The 14,443-nt window shown below is 43.6% G+C and overlaps 1 protein-coding gene and 2 non-coding genes across 3 annotated transcripts; all 3 read left to right on the plus strand.

Moving 5' to 3' along the window:
• Positions 1–4,921: 4,921 nt before the first annotated feature.
• TPT1 (tumor protein, translationally-controlled 1) lies at positions 4,922–8,565 on the plus strand. Its single transcript, XM_074378205.1, has 6 exons — positions 4,922–5,081; positions 5,349–5,422; positions 5,963–6,153; positions 6,505–6,610; positions 7,314–7,430; positions 8,356–8,565. Exons 1-6 carry the CDS (start codon positions 5,054–5,056, stop codon positions 8,356–8,358), a joined length of 519 nt encoding a protein of 172 aa, XP_074234306.1. The 5' UTR covers positions 4,922–5,053; the 3' UTR covers positions 8,359–8,565.
• On the plus strand, positions 8,155–8,282 carry LOC123615845 (small nucleolar RNA SNORA31). Its single transcript, XR_006723662.1, has one exon. It is a non-coding gene; the product is annotated as a small nucleolar RNA SNORA31 (small nucleolar RNA).
• Positions 8,566–9,370: 805 nt separating the features above from the next.
• LOC123615846 (small nucleolar RNA SNORA31) lies at positions 9,371–9,504 on the plus strand. Its single transcript, XR_006723663.2, has one exon. It is a non-coding gene; the product is annotated as a small nucleolar RNA SNORA31 (small nucleolar RNA).
• Positions 9,505–14,443: the final 4,939 nt, after the last annotated feature.

Consider the following 14,443-nt stretch of genomic DNA (forward strand, 5'->3'; position numbering starts at 1 on the left):
TTTCATAATTAACATTCCAGTGACCCCAGCTAAGGCAGCCTTGAAAAATAATTGTTGCCATGCCAACAGCCTAATGAAAGGTCTACCATTATTTTCTTCCGTTTGCTCAACTATGTGATAAATTTCAAAGATGAATTAGACCAATTAAGTACAGCCTCCAAAACATCCTGTTTTGAATTTTCACTTTTTATTCATTGCTGCCCATATCCTAAATATAAGTGTTGGTTTAATTCATTCCACAAAGCTTGAATTCTGGTGTCAGTATTCAAAGCATCTAGCTATATTCAAGCATTTATTCATTTGCTTGTTCAACCAAAAGTACTCAGTTGGGAGCCAGAAGCCCATAAAGCTGGATCCCTCCCCTCTGCTATCCACTGGCTGTGTGTCCTTAGGCAAACCACTCACCCTATCTGTGTCAAGTATGAAAATACAGGCAGAAACCCAAACTAAAAAGTTTTTTAAAAGATCCAAAGCAAAAATGAGAAAAATAAGGACAATGTAATGAATTTTTCACAAAATTAAATGTATTAAATTAGAGGGCTACTCAATTATTTAGAGATTATGTTCTTTCGTTCATGAAATGGCAATGGTAGACCATAGTTGTGGTTGTATTTTTAATGTCTTCAATGGCAAAATTATACCGAGATTCAAATTTTTTGGCAATGTTATTGGTGCATAAAATCCCAACATTTGGAAGCACTGAACTATAATATTTTAGTTTAATTATAAAAGTAATGCATACATATATTAAAGATTCAAAGAATACTACTGGGTATATAATTAAAAATAAAATTCTCACTTTTTTCTCCTCATTAACCTCCATCACAATTCCCATAGTAATCACTACTAATAATACACTAGAAAACATATGAAAAATTTTTATACATATGCAAACAGATTATTTACTTTTCCTAAAAAGGATACTTATATTATTTATACTCCTCTGTACCTTGCTTTGTTCTCATAGTGAGATTTAATTACCTTCAGGCCCTTTATTTCAAAATCTTAAATTTACTTTGATATCCTAAAATTGTATTGGGTTCCTATTATGTGCTGAATTCCACGACTGTTATGGGGAGGGGTGGGAAGACACACAGGATGCACCAGGAAAGGAGAGGTCATGTAGAAAAGAAGAGTAAGCCAGCCAACAAGTCAGCAATCTGGAAGGGAGACAAAATGAGTATCGAAATAATGCTAATATTTATTCATTCATTGACTCATTCATTCACGATGACAAAGTGCTAATACATCCAACGGTAATTCTGTGAGGCAAGATGCAGAAACGGAGGGAAAAGCCAGCCACTATTTCAGTCATTAAATTTTCCTCAGACTCAATTCTGTACTCTTTCTCCCTCCAGGTGTCGCAGAACACAGAAGTGCCAATACAGCTGTGACTGAGACTGCTCATTCTTCTAACTCCCTAGCCATTTTCTACCCAGAATCAAGACTATTTCCTAGCCACCCTTGGCACTGATAGCTCTGTGATGAGGTTCTGGAAAAAAAAGAAGTGATGGGGTAGGGTATAGCTCAGTGGTGGAGCATGTGCTTAGCATGTACGAAGTCCTGGGTTCAAGCCCCAGTACCTACATTGACAAATAAATAAATAAACCTAATCACCTGCCCCCACTCCCCCAAACAGTGATATGTGCAACTGCTGGGTTGGGCCCCAAAGGGAGTAGGCCCTCCAATTTCTGCCTTCCCCCACCCCCCTCCAATTTCTGCTTATCCCTTTCTTACTGGAAAATAGATATGGTTGTGGTTACCTGGGTGGGTGTTGGTGGGGAGGGTGGAAGGACCTCTGGAAGAAGATAAAGGAGGATAAAGTAGACTTCAATTTTATCTGTAATGTTTTTTCATTAAAAAAACTTGAAGTAAATATGATAAATGTTAGCACTTATACATTGCAATTAGTGGGTACCTGAACATTAAAAAAAATTTTTTTTTGTGCACGTGTCTTCCGATTTTTGGATGTATAATTTAAAAATAAATTATAGTGTATTATCAGTTGCAATCTATAATAATTTTAGATGGCATTTTAGATGAATAGCTACTGATATGGGAAAATATTCATAATAAATGAAAAACACCTGAACAATCTTCCTTCCCCTCTTCCAGCTGCCTGCATGATGGATGTGATGATTGGAATTCTAGCATATACTGTAGACAACATGGATGATGGAGAAGAAAGGAAGATACTGGGCCTGCAATTCCCATGAATCCACAGTTTCATAGCTTCAGTCTGGACTGCATCCCCTTGAATTTCTTTTTATAAGAGAGAATAAACCCTTATGTGCTTAAGCCATGTAGTCAATCCCTAACTGATGAAATGGTGAGCCCTCCTGAGCTGCTGTTCTCTTGTGAGGACTTAGGTGAAGAGATTAGAAGACATTGAGAAGACATTGTCTTTGAAATCTCTTTAATTGCAAGAGACACCAAGTCATATTTAGCTGTAAAATTTAGGACAATCTGAGATTTTGTTAGAAATCACTGCTTTGTAAGGAATGAAGTGTAATAAAAACATTCAAATAACGCCTAAGTAAAAGCCAACCAGCTTGGATAAAAGCCAAATCCTTGCAATTTTGTTGGTGGCTTGCAACTAGTGACTAATTTTCTCTCAATTATTTGTATTACTGATGTTCTAAGTAGCTATTTTCAAGGTACAGCACAGACTTTCTAGATCACAGGATGGAGTTTACAAAACATCCTGAAATTCAAATCAGATTTCCCTAAGATTTTACTTTTTAGGATGTCTAGTCACAGAATTGACATGATCTAGAAAATATGAACCTGAGATAGAAATCTTTTAAGGGCATAAATAGACTTCTTTCAGGGATCCACTATTTGTGCTGTGATTAAATTAGAAGTACAATACGTATTAACTAAATCCCTCAAATATTTCCAAATAAGAGAGGGTTAATGAAACAATTCCAGGAGCATTTTGTAATGTAATAAAATTTGGGAAAAATCATGAATACAAATTCAACTAATTACTGATAACCTATTGAGCATCCTAGGCATTTTTTGTTGTTGCTGTTATCTTATTTAACTCCCTAAAACTCCTTTAACTTACCAAAATTCTATTTTATACTTAGGCTTAGGGAGGCTGACTTTCTCAAGGTCACAGGACTACTCCCAGATAAAGCCAAGATTTCAACCTAAGGTGCTTTGATTCTAATTTCTGTACTCTTTTACACTGTGGCTGTTTTACAAAACTTGAAAAAAGTTTTTAATTGAACCTAAAACTGGTGTAGAGGGAGTCATGTTTAACAGCACTGTTTGGGTGATGGGAGTATATCTGAATAATCCGAAAGTGTTAAAACTAAGGAAAATAATTAATTGTGACATACTGGGGTAATTTGTTTCACTCACACATCCCAGAACTATTCAAGAGGTTTAAGTTATCCTTCACAGACCATCTGTCAGAAGATGTCCATTTATCTTCAGAGCCCCTTCATCCTAGCGTTCTCCAGTTACCCAACGTCCTCCGGGATGCCCAGTGCAGCCCCAGATCCCACCTTCCCAGAAGGGTCCTATTTCCTAGATCTTTTCCATTTTGACTCCATCATCTCAACTCACTGTCTTGTGCCCTATGGTACTCTGCAGAATGGTATATTGTTGGATTTGGGGGAAACTGTTAACGTGTTATAATTGCCTGATTCTTTGATTTACTATAACGAAATTTTCTGTGAGGGTAGGACAGGATTTAACTTGTTCACACTTAGGACCTCTGCAAAACCCGGTGCTAGGGACACAGCAGAGCACAAATCTATTTGTGGAAGAGAACAAGCTCTCTGGTTTCACACTGGCGTATGTCTACCTTAAACCAAAGATTTGACTAAATAGAGAAACTGGGCTTTTTGTAGAACCTAGTAATTGAGTCCAAAGTCCAAATAAAACTTGGGCAGGTGGGAAGCTCCCTTTTTTTTTTTTACGTTTAACCCTCTAGCACCTGGGATAGAATTTCGACTTCATCTTAAGTGACACCATATTGTTTTATTTCAAAGGATCTAATTCAAGACCAAGTGCAAAACAGAAAGGGGAAGATTCTTCAGCTGTCTCAGGAACCGCAAGCTTTCAAACACAGGACCAAAGTGACAGGTGGAAAAGCTCTGCAAGGTCCCGCGATACCGTCCTTCCTCAATTCCCTTCCCACAGGCTCTACGACCCCCACGATTATTCCCAGGGGGGCGGCGGGGCGACCCGGATCCCACAGTCCGGACTCAGCTCTGCCCCACAAAGGCGTCCGAAAACTCGAGGTGGGGCCGTCCTGGGGCAAATGCTGCAAAGTTCTACGAGACCCTCGGAGATCACAGAGGCTGGTCACAAGCCCAGTCCCCTGCCCTCTTCCTCTTGGACAGCCTCGCGGTTTCCCAAGGCCTCAATGGCTAGACCCTCGGTTAACGCAAAGCCCTTCAAAACAGCTAACACCTTTGCTCCCAGAAATGGGTGGGAGCCGCGCGGGGAGAGGCCTGGGGCGGAAACTTGAAGAGATTTCATCTAAGCCCCACCCAGGCCCAGCACCTGGGCGGCCCTGCAGCGTAGGGAGGGGCAGAGCCCCTGGCGCCGCTTCCACCACTCCTGGCCCCAGAGAACCCCCCTACTCCCTCCCTCTAGCGCTCCTCCCCACCATTCCCTCCCCCAAGTTCTCTGGTATTTCCCTGTGCCCCAGCCCCCGCCCCCACGGTCATTTTCCCTCTCCTCCTCTCCCTACCTCTCTCCCAGCCCCTCGCTCCGCCGCCCCCGCGAGCCCTGCGGAACGCGCGGCAGTGTGTCCCGGGGCCAAGTGCCCGGATGCTCACCTCCCCTCCCCCTGGCCCGCGCTATGGCCCCGCCCCCCGCGCTGCTCTGCGTGCCACGTCACCGCTTACGGCACTTCCGGAGGCGCAGCGGGCGATGACGTAGAGGGACGTGCCCTCTATATGAGGTTGGGGAGCGGCAGAGTCGGCCTTTTCCGCCCGCTCCCCCCTCCCCCCGAGCGCCGCTCCGGCCGCACCGCGCTCGCTCCGAGCTCCAGCTAAGCTAGAGCCGCTGTCGTCTCCCTCCAGCCACCATCATGATCATCTACCGGGACCTCATCAGCCGTGAGTCGGGACTGCACTCCCCTTACTGCCGCGCGCAAGGGATTGAGGTGCGGGTGGGGCGGGGAGACCGCCGACGCCGCTGTCTTGGGCCTGGAAGATGCCAGCGCCTTTCCGGGAGCGAGGAGGGTCTGTGCCTGGGGCGCGCGCCGGGGTCTCGAGCACCCGGGAAGGGGCGGGGGCCGCGTGCGGCTGGCCGGGCGGCACGGGGAATGGCGCCGGCTCGGGCCTCTGGCGCACGGTGACGGCCGGGTCTGTGTCTCCGAGCAGATGATGAGATGTTCTCCGACATCTACAAGATCCGGGAGGTCGCGGACGGGCTGTGTCTGGAGGTGGAGGGGAAGGTGAGTTCGCCGGGCCGCGGCGCGGGGGAGGCAAGGCCTGGCAGGCTCGGGTTTCCGCCGCTCCCCCGCCCGAGCTTGTGCAATCCTCCCCGTTGCCTCCTGGCGGAGGACACGCTCTTTCCGGGCTCGGGTTTTTCTAGAAAAGTGGAGGCGGAGCTGAGCCTGGAAATAGGTCTGCCGCTTCGGCGCCCATCCTCCTCCCAGGCGCTCCCGGACATGTCTTCTGTTTGGGAGCCCCAAGTCCTTCAACGTTAGCCCTATTCCTACTTATTCATCCACTCTACAGCCCACATAACTTGGACTGGGTTGTAAATGATCCTCATTCTTTTTGGTCAATAAAGAATTCCTGTTCAGTTACGGTGTTGCATGAAATCGAGGGGTCATACATTTTTGCCTCATAGTGATGTGTTCCTCGTTTTCAACAAGAACCAGGAATGTTTGGTGGAAGGATGATGGGCATGAGCTGCCGGCGTAGACTTTTTGGATGCGTTTACGGTGAGGTCAAGGATGTGTTTGTAGCTAAACTTTTTCTTAATGCAGATGGTCAGTAGGACAGAGGGTAACATTGATGACTCGCTCATTGGTGGAAATGCCTCCGCTGAAGGCCCCGAGGGCGAAGGTACCGAAAGCACAGTAATCACTGGTGTCGATATTGTCATGAACCATCACTTGCAGGAAACCAGCTTCACAAAAGAAGCCTACAAGAAGTACATCAAAGATTACATGAAGTCGTAAGTTACTGGCACACCCAGTTGATGTCTGGAATCCTATAGGATTTTAGGAATTGGCTAATTTTTAGATTTTAGGAGCAGGCATGCTTGTCAAAGGCCTTTAGGTAACATAAGGTGAGCATACTGGAGCATGCGCTCTGCTTTTACTGTTTTAGACTAGTACTTTGGAAATGTGAAATTCAAAACTGAAACAGTCTTGAAACATCTCTGTGACCTAGTAGTTTCTTGATTGTGCCATGTTATTTTGCTCAGTGACAGCTAGTTGCCCATTTCAGTTTGGAGTTTTTACTAATGAGAATTCATTTTGCTCAGAATTCAACAATTTAACCTATCGATGAAATATTGTTTTAGAATCAAAGGGAAACTTGAAGAACAGAGACCAGAAAGAGTAAAACCTTTTATGACAGGGGCTGCAGAACAAATCAAGCACATCCTTGCTAATTTCAAAAACTATCAGGTAAATATTTGGATCAAAGGATTGTACAGTTTTAACTGAGAACAAAAAGGAGTTACTTGATGAATCTATGATGTATTTAAATTGTGGTTAATTTCTCAGGCTTTTGAGCAGTTTAAATACTTGTTTAACTGTTTCCAGATCTTGTCTTCTGAGTGCAGCATCTTAACCTTACTCACTTCCCGGATGACATTTCTCAGTTCTTTTTCTTGAATTGCTTGTTAAACCTCTAAGTCGTCTTCAGTTTTCTTTTTACAACTCAGTGTGTCTCATTGCCACTGGAGTTTTCTGATCTGATTTTGTCCTATTGAGAAACCTAAATGACTTTCCTTCACAACCTGGCTCTTTAATTTTTCAGTGTTCACATTCTCTGGCCATAAGATGACTTTCCTCATGATGTGCTCTCGCTCATTGCTAGCCTTTTGTTCCCTGTGCTTGACTATGTAAACAGGCTTGTTTGTAGGGTTTGGAATTGGATATGTGGGGTTGAGAGTTTGTTTCCAGAAAGCCTAAAGTGTTCCTGGATTGCTCTTTACTCATATTTTGGTTTTTAGTACTTTGAACTTTTTTTCTCTTAGTTATCAGCCTTTAGTTGCTGAAAAGTCTCTTGATTAGTGAGTGGTGTTCTGAATCATCATTTGATCTATTGTTTTGATATGACATATCTGTGTATAATCTAATTCTGGATATTTGTTTGCTTCCTAAGTTCTTTATTGGTGAAAACATGAATCCAGATGGCATGGTGGCTTTGCTGGACTACCGTGAGGATGGTGTGACCCCATATATGATTTTCTTTAAGGATGGTTTAGAAATGGAAAAATGTGTAAGTATAAAGTGGGTTGAAACCAGTAATGTAAAAATAGAGATATCCTAGGCATAATTCTCCTTGTGTCATGCCACGGGGATATAGAATGTATGCTACAGCAGTCCTCTCAAACTGAGGGTCTGTGTCTTGTTTCTCTCCTGGGATCTAAGGAGGGTTTAACATGTAAAAGATATTTGTGGTACAGAAAGGCTTAGAGGCTTTATCTACAGAAAACTTCCTACAGATGACATTAAGAAGCATTGCTTAAATACTGAGCTAGAGATCAGAGAGAACACCCTATGTTGATCTTCCCCATAAATGGCCAGTTGAAATCAGACTGGCTTTCCCTATTTTGCCAAACATACATGAGTATTAAAACCTTTTACTAAGGAAACTTCTCATTTATTGATAATTGGCAGCTGGTCATTAAAAACCTTGATGTTACTTTTAGTGAGTACAGAGCAGGCTGCCGAACCTGTATGAAAATTGTTTTAGAGAAATTACATGCAAGGGGTTGCTGGAGGCAGTACTGAAATGAAAGCATTCATTATTGTAGCTTTCAGAGAATTCCATGTAAATTAGAGGAATAAATAAGATAAATTTAAGGCTACACTAAACAGGATTGGGCAGCAATGAAAATGTTCAGTACAGTACAGATTATTTGCTGTAGGGATTATTAAAAGGGTATGAGATTTTGTTAGTGGACCAAAGTGTATGAGTATCTGATTTGGTCAGGATGGTTCTGCATCCACTGATAGACCTTGAACAGTCTGCTGTTGTTCTTTTGGTTTGCACTAGGATGCGAAAGAAAAGTCCCTGCGCTTTCTGTCTGTCTGTGTGGCAGCCCAGATTGAATAGGGGAATACACCTGTAGCCTAAAAATGTTAAATACTTTCTTTCATATTGGAAAAAGATATTAATAGAATCTTCCTTGTTTTTACAGTAACAAATTTGGCTGTTTGGATCTATCACCTGTCGTCATAACTGGCTGGCCACTGCTTTCATCCACACAACACCAGGACTTAAAAGACAAATGGAACTGATGCCATCTTGAGCTTCATTTATTTTGATGTTGATTTATTTGGAGCGGAGGCATTGTTTTTGAGAAAAAAACATGTGTAGGTTGTCTAAAAATAAAATGCATTTAAATTCATCTGAGAGAATGCCTCTTAGTTTAATACATATCTAACTCCATCCTGTGTAGTGTTCCTGGAGAAGCTAGACCCGGGTGTTAGACCACTACTAGAAAGCATAAGACTGTCTTCAGATAACTTCTGCAGTGAAAACTACTTCGGGACTTGGAAATACAAACAAGAGTCAAAAGTAATTGAGTTGAAGTAAAGGGAAAGACCATGCTCATAGCAGTGCCAACACCTGAAGTGGATTCCTTACACATTTCATCACCTACAAATGGAAGTAGTTAACTCTGGAAGAGATTACTGAAAGAATAAAAAGAGACTAATACAGTTGGAAGCAAACTATTGTCTGAGCTTATTTATAAAGCAAGTAGAGAAAGCAAGTCCTAGAGAAATCTAGGTATCTCCTGGAAGTGCTTGTGTCAAACTCCATGGGAAAGGGATGGCAAACTGGCTTGCCCTACCACCTGTTTCTATATGATACTAAGGTGGTACTTAAAATTTTCAGTGGTTGGGGGGAAGAAGATCAAAACAGCTTATGGGACATGAAAAAGATTGAAACTGAATTTGTGTCTAGTTTTAGTGGAACACTGCCATGCCCATTTGTTTATTTCTGGGCTGACACTGGGAGAGCAGAGGAGTGACAGGCCTTAGGGCCTGCAAACCCTAAAATAGCCATGTGGCCCTCCCTTCACGGGGAAGGTCTGCTGGCCCCTGTTTTAATTACAAATGGGATGTGGGATAGCTTGTGAGCAGAGGACAAAGCATCTGTGTTCTCATACTGTATCTGAAAAGACTGGGTATCGGAACGAGAACATGAAAGTGCATCTACTTGACAGGCCTGGAGCAGTTACCGTCTGCTGCTGAGGTTTCCACTACAGATGCAAGAAAAAAGTATCCTCGCGCTTTCTGTCTTTCTGATTGTGGCAGACAAGATTGAATAGGGGAATACAGGGGAATTCTGTAATTCAGATGTCAGTTAGTTAACGGTAAAAGCCTGCTTTACTCCCAAAAGTGAGTTTACAAGGAAAGTATTAGAAATAGTCCCCCCCTATACCCTTGCCGTCTGATTGATTCCACTTCTAAAAGCGTAAGGGTTAAGTCTTAGTTATGAGGCAAGCCAATGGTACTGTTACCTGGTTCTATAGCATGTGAAACCAGGGTGAATCCAGTGATTTGGCAATCTGGAATTTGCCCTAGGAACTAGGGTCCAGTGTAGTTCAGAGCCTAAGAGGAATCAGGTTGGTAGTGTCCCCTAGTGACTGGTGAAAGCAAACCCAAATACTGGGAACTGCAGTCATGCTGAGGCAATTTTAAGCATTCTGGTTTCTGAATGTAGAGAATGCAGAGAAAGTGTCAGTGATTGAGGTGGCCCCCTGCTGGCCTCTGAGATGGGGGTGGGGGGGATGATTTTCAGGCAGTGGTCAGTGCTGTGAGGGTGAGGATAATCTGATAGGGGGAGAAGGCTGCAGCCTGATTTAGTGAGCTGGCCTTGGAAGAGTCTGGAAGGACAGGAACAGCAATGTGGAGGCTTTACGTAGGAAGGGAAGAGTCCAGGCAGTGGCCTAAGGATGCTTACTTCGGATCTGTTTTCAGTTACTCCCAGTTGGGTTAAGATAGTTTATGCAAGAATAAGAAGGTGCTGTGTGTCCGGTGTCACTGCCGCCTAGTTTGATACTAGCATGTTCCCACTCTCAGGGCTACAGGTATGTAGAACAAACAATAAGGTGCAGAAAGGACAGCTGTTTTCTAGGAAAGCCTTTGTGATATGATTAAATAGGCTAAAAGCAAGGAGCTTAAGTGGCTTTCTGGGGGCAGAGCATTCTAGGCAAGAGTAGCAGAAGCAGAGTGTGCCTGACGTGTTCTGGGGCCAAGCTGGCCGGTCTGCTGGACGCGGGATGGCAAGAGAAAGCTGAGGTAGAGAAGCAAGTGCATAGGAAAAGAAACCAGATCACGCAGGAAAGCCACAGGAGAGCTCTGAGCAGAAGGGTGACCTGATCTGACCTACAAGGTCTTTTTGGCTGCTGGGTAGCATGATAAAAGCCAAGAGACAATGTGTGATATTTTTAGGTGAGACGATAGTGGCGTATTCTAGGATGACACTTGTGGAAGTAGTTGGAAATGAAAGGATTTGCTGATGTGTTGAATGAGGTGAAAGAATGGATTTAAGGAGGATGCCAAGTGATTTATCCTGAGCACCTGGAAAAAAGTCACCACTGAGATGGGGAAGACTATGAAGGCGGGAAATCTGGGTTTGCACAGGCTAAATTTGAGATGCTGATTCATCTGTTTTTTCCGATTTTCCATTGTAGGTTATAAGGTAACGTGCTGTACGTTACAAACTTGTTTATCTGTTTTATATATAGTAGTATGTATGTTAATCCCAAACTCCTACTTTATCCTACTCTGCTTGCTCTTCCCCTTTGGTAACCGTAAGCTTGTTTTCTATGTCTCGAGTCTATTTCTGCTTTATAAATAAGTTCATCTGTATCATTTTTAAAGATCTCACATATAAGTGATATCATATATTTGTCTTTCTCTTTCTGACTTCACTTAGTATGATAATCCCTAGGTCCATCCATGTTGCTGCAAATGGCATTATTTCATTCTTTTCCATGGCTAATATTCCACTATACAAGGGAGTATTGTGGTAGAGTGCATGCTTAGCGTGCATGAGGTCCTGGGTTCAATCCCCAGTACCTCCATAAACAAAAAACACACCAAAAAACACCTTATGGTTACCAAAGGGGAAGGGGCGAGGAATAAACTGGGAATTTGGGATTAACATATACACACTAGTACATATAAAGTAGATAAGCAAGGACCTACTCTATAACACAAGAAACTATTATTAAGTAGCTTGTAATAACCTATAATGGAAAAGAATCTGAAAGAGAATAGAAGTTTATGTAAAACTGAATCACTTTGCTGTACACCTGAAATAAAACTATTCAAAGTCATGATACAAGTACATGTTTTTCATTACATTGTATCTGCTTAAGCAACAGGTGTGTAAATGACTCATTTGAATTACACATTCTTCTCAAAATTTAGTTAAATCTCTAGGAAATACTGTGTTGATGTAAATTCCATCTGAACTGCAGGGTTTAACCAATAACTCTGCAAACTATGCTGGTAAAATTCCAAGGAGAACAGCAAAAACCTTAAGCAACTTGAAAAAACCCTGATAACAAGGCTGCCTTGTAAAGTTCTGAGCATCTGTGTGAGCATGTGCCTGGAGCTGAGAGACCTCGGCTAGCAGCCAGAATCCTCTCAGTAAAATGGAATTTCAACCAGGGGGACTTGAATTAATAGAGACCACATCTTAATGACTGGTAACTTGCACTTAGTAGGTTACTGCTACGCACCTCTTAGTTCTGTGTAAAAGTCTGGCTAACGGCCACCTCGTGGGCCACAAACCTCTTCCTGCAAAAGCTCGTTTTCCGGCAATTGGTGTGTGTTTTCAGGGACTTTGGCCATGAGAACTGAGAGCCCAACTTGTTTTGAGATAGATTTATGATCGCCTGGGGCTGTGAACCATACTTGAAAGTCACTGCACTGAAAAAGTTTTCTTTTGATACTGCATAGAAGTGTGAGCTACTTTGGGTATTTGGCTCTTTTGGTAACATTTAATAGTGCATTATTCCAAAGGAAAAGTCCTTGACTAAAGTGTTTCACATACACAACTAAAGAATGCAGTGCTATACATCTTTCATTGAATTAAAGTCAACTGTTATGACAGCCTATTGAATAGGACAGATTCTTGGAGTTTGCAGATAAAGTTACAAATAATGCGAGTAGTTAATATTTATCCCACTGAAGTCCTCCAAGCCCATCCCTCAGTACAACGGTGCTATGTCAGACTGCACGCTTGCTGGCTGCCCGGAGCAGACGTCCACCACTGTGGGGCGTATTTTTAACTACCAGCACGTTCCAGTTTATCTCCTGAGATCTTGTACGTTGTGGATTTGTGCTGCCATACACAGCTTCACACATTTAAGATTCTGTCTTACGCTGAGACCTGAGAGCCTCTTTAAGTGGATGTGGTTTTAGCAGGAGTCCATACAATTAAGTGTCTAGAAACAGCTGAGGGGAGGAGTCCTCCCGGAGTATTGCTTGTTCAGTGATGTTTCCCTCAGTTACTGACATCTCCCCTCCTGCGCCAGGATACACCTGACATCTGCCTTGGTGTATATATACACAGCGTTCTTTTCTGAGCTTTGAGGTGGAGCAGGGAGCACAGAACAGGGGAGACCAGCGCAGGCAGTGCTTCTGCACGTGAGTCCCCATTTAAGAGAAGGGAGAATTCGCGTATCAGGTGACTCATTGGGTCCTCTGGGAGAGGACAGACCACACCGGCCACCCAAGAGGACAGTATTTTTCCCAGTATCATATGGCTACTAGACATCATTCAGTCCAAGTTTCTAACCTGTGATTTGACACTAAAAATCCAGCCCTGCACTTGGTGATTTTCCTCAAGCATAGAGACAGCAGGAAGCCCTAGTTTATTATCCAACGCAGCTTGTTGGTGGCCTCATCCACAGTGCAGGGTTATACAGTTACTCCACCTCGTGTATAATCTACCATTCCCTAAGCAGCTGGTAGGAATTTGGCAAGTCACAGGGAAAGCTGGCATTTTGTTGGACATCTATGCAAAGCAGAGCTGTGTGTAATTTCCTCTTCCTTGAGGACATTCATTTGGAAGTCTCCCTCAAGAACTGCCAATTTGTAGTTAAATGCCCGAACTAATATTCAGCCGGGGAGTGGGGTGGGAACTGGCGACTGAAAGGGGGAAAATTACTGCACATGAAATTAAAACAATAATACCTCTTTTGACTGCCTCACGGAGGTGGGATAATGCAGATCAACAGATGGCAAGGATAAAATTGGAAGCAAAGTCAACTTAGCTCTTGGGATGCATTCATTGTCTTCTCCATCACCCTCCTAGCACCCCATCGTGCCGAAGCCTCCTCCAGTGTCTTAACTTGAAGGGAGTCCACACGGATGGATTTTATAAAGTGGAACAAGGGCCGGGTGGCAGTACCCTTGGTGGCTGCCGTAATAGCAGGATGGTAAATACCAACTGCTGGCATCTATTAAAAGCAAAAGTGACTAAGCTTCTGAAAATTGGTTAAGTAATGTGCCACCTGTTCTCTGCTCCACAGACAAGGGAGGAGGAGGACTGGGTGTGAATGTGAGAGCAGCAGACATTTTAGCATCCCAAGAGCAACGTGGAGGCTTGTAATTTCGAGAGTTACCAAACCCCACGGTTTATGGGTATGAGGGTTGTGCAAACCCCCCCTCCAGCTACTCTCAATGTCATGTGGTCATCTTGCTGAATATTTTCTGAACCTTCAGGTTGCCTCTGTCTGAAGCCCCTTCCTACTCCACCTCCCTGATCTGCCTGTATTCATCTGGTCTTCTCCACACACCACACAACTCACGCCTCCCCTTGGTTTTGCAGTGCACACAGGGCTGGCCGCCCGTGCCCTTGGCCTGCATTGAGCAGTGCTGGGTTTAATGCTCTGCTCTCACTGTCTTACAATTCCTAATAAAAGAGAGGGCCCCCCAGTTTCATTTTGCACCAGGGTGCACAAATTAGGAAGCCAGTCCCAAATGCTTGCAGGGGAGGCAGGAAGGGGGCGTATGTTCTGTTAGATGCTGGTAATGGGTGGCGGGTGGAGCCAGGTGGAGCTGGGTGAGATGCTCAAGAGACATGGAGGTGGCTTGACGGCCCCAGTGAATTTTGTTCTCTTGTACAGATAATAGGTCACTGACCGGTGTATAATCAGATTCGCCCAAGAATACCAAAAGCGCACATTGTAAGTTTTGAACAGATGGATTTGACATTTGGCTCTTCTCCAAGGGAGAAAGGTGAGAATAGCTGTGGCCTCT

The sequence above is a fragment of the Camelus bactrianus genome, chromosome 14, assembly GCF_048773025.1.
Source record: "Camelus bactrianus isolate YW-2024 breed Bactrian camel chromosome 14, ASM4877302v1, whole genome shotgun sequence".
NCBI lineage: Eukaryota > Metazoa > Chordata > Mammalia > Artiodactyla > Camelidae > Camelus > Camelus bactrianus.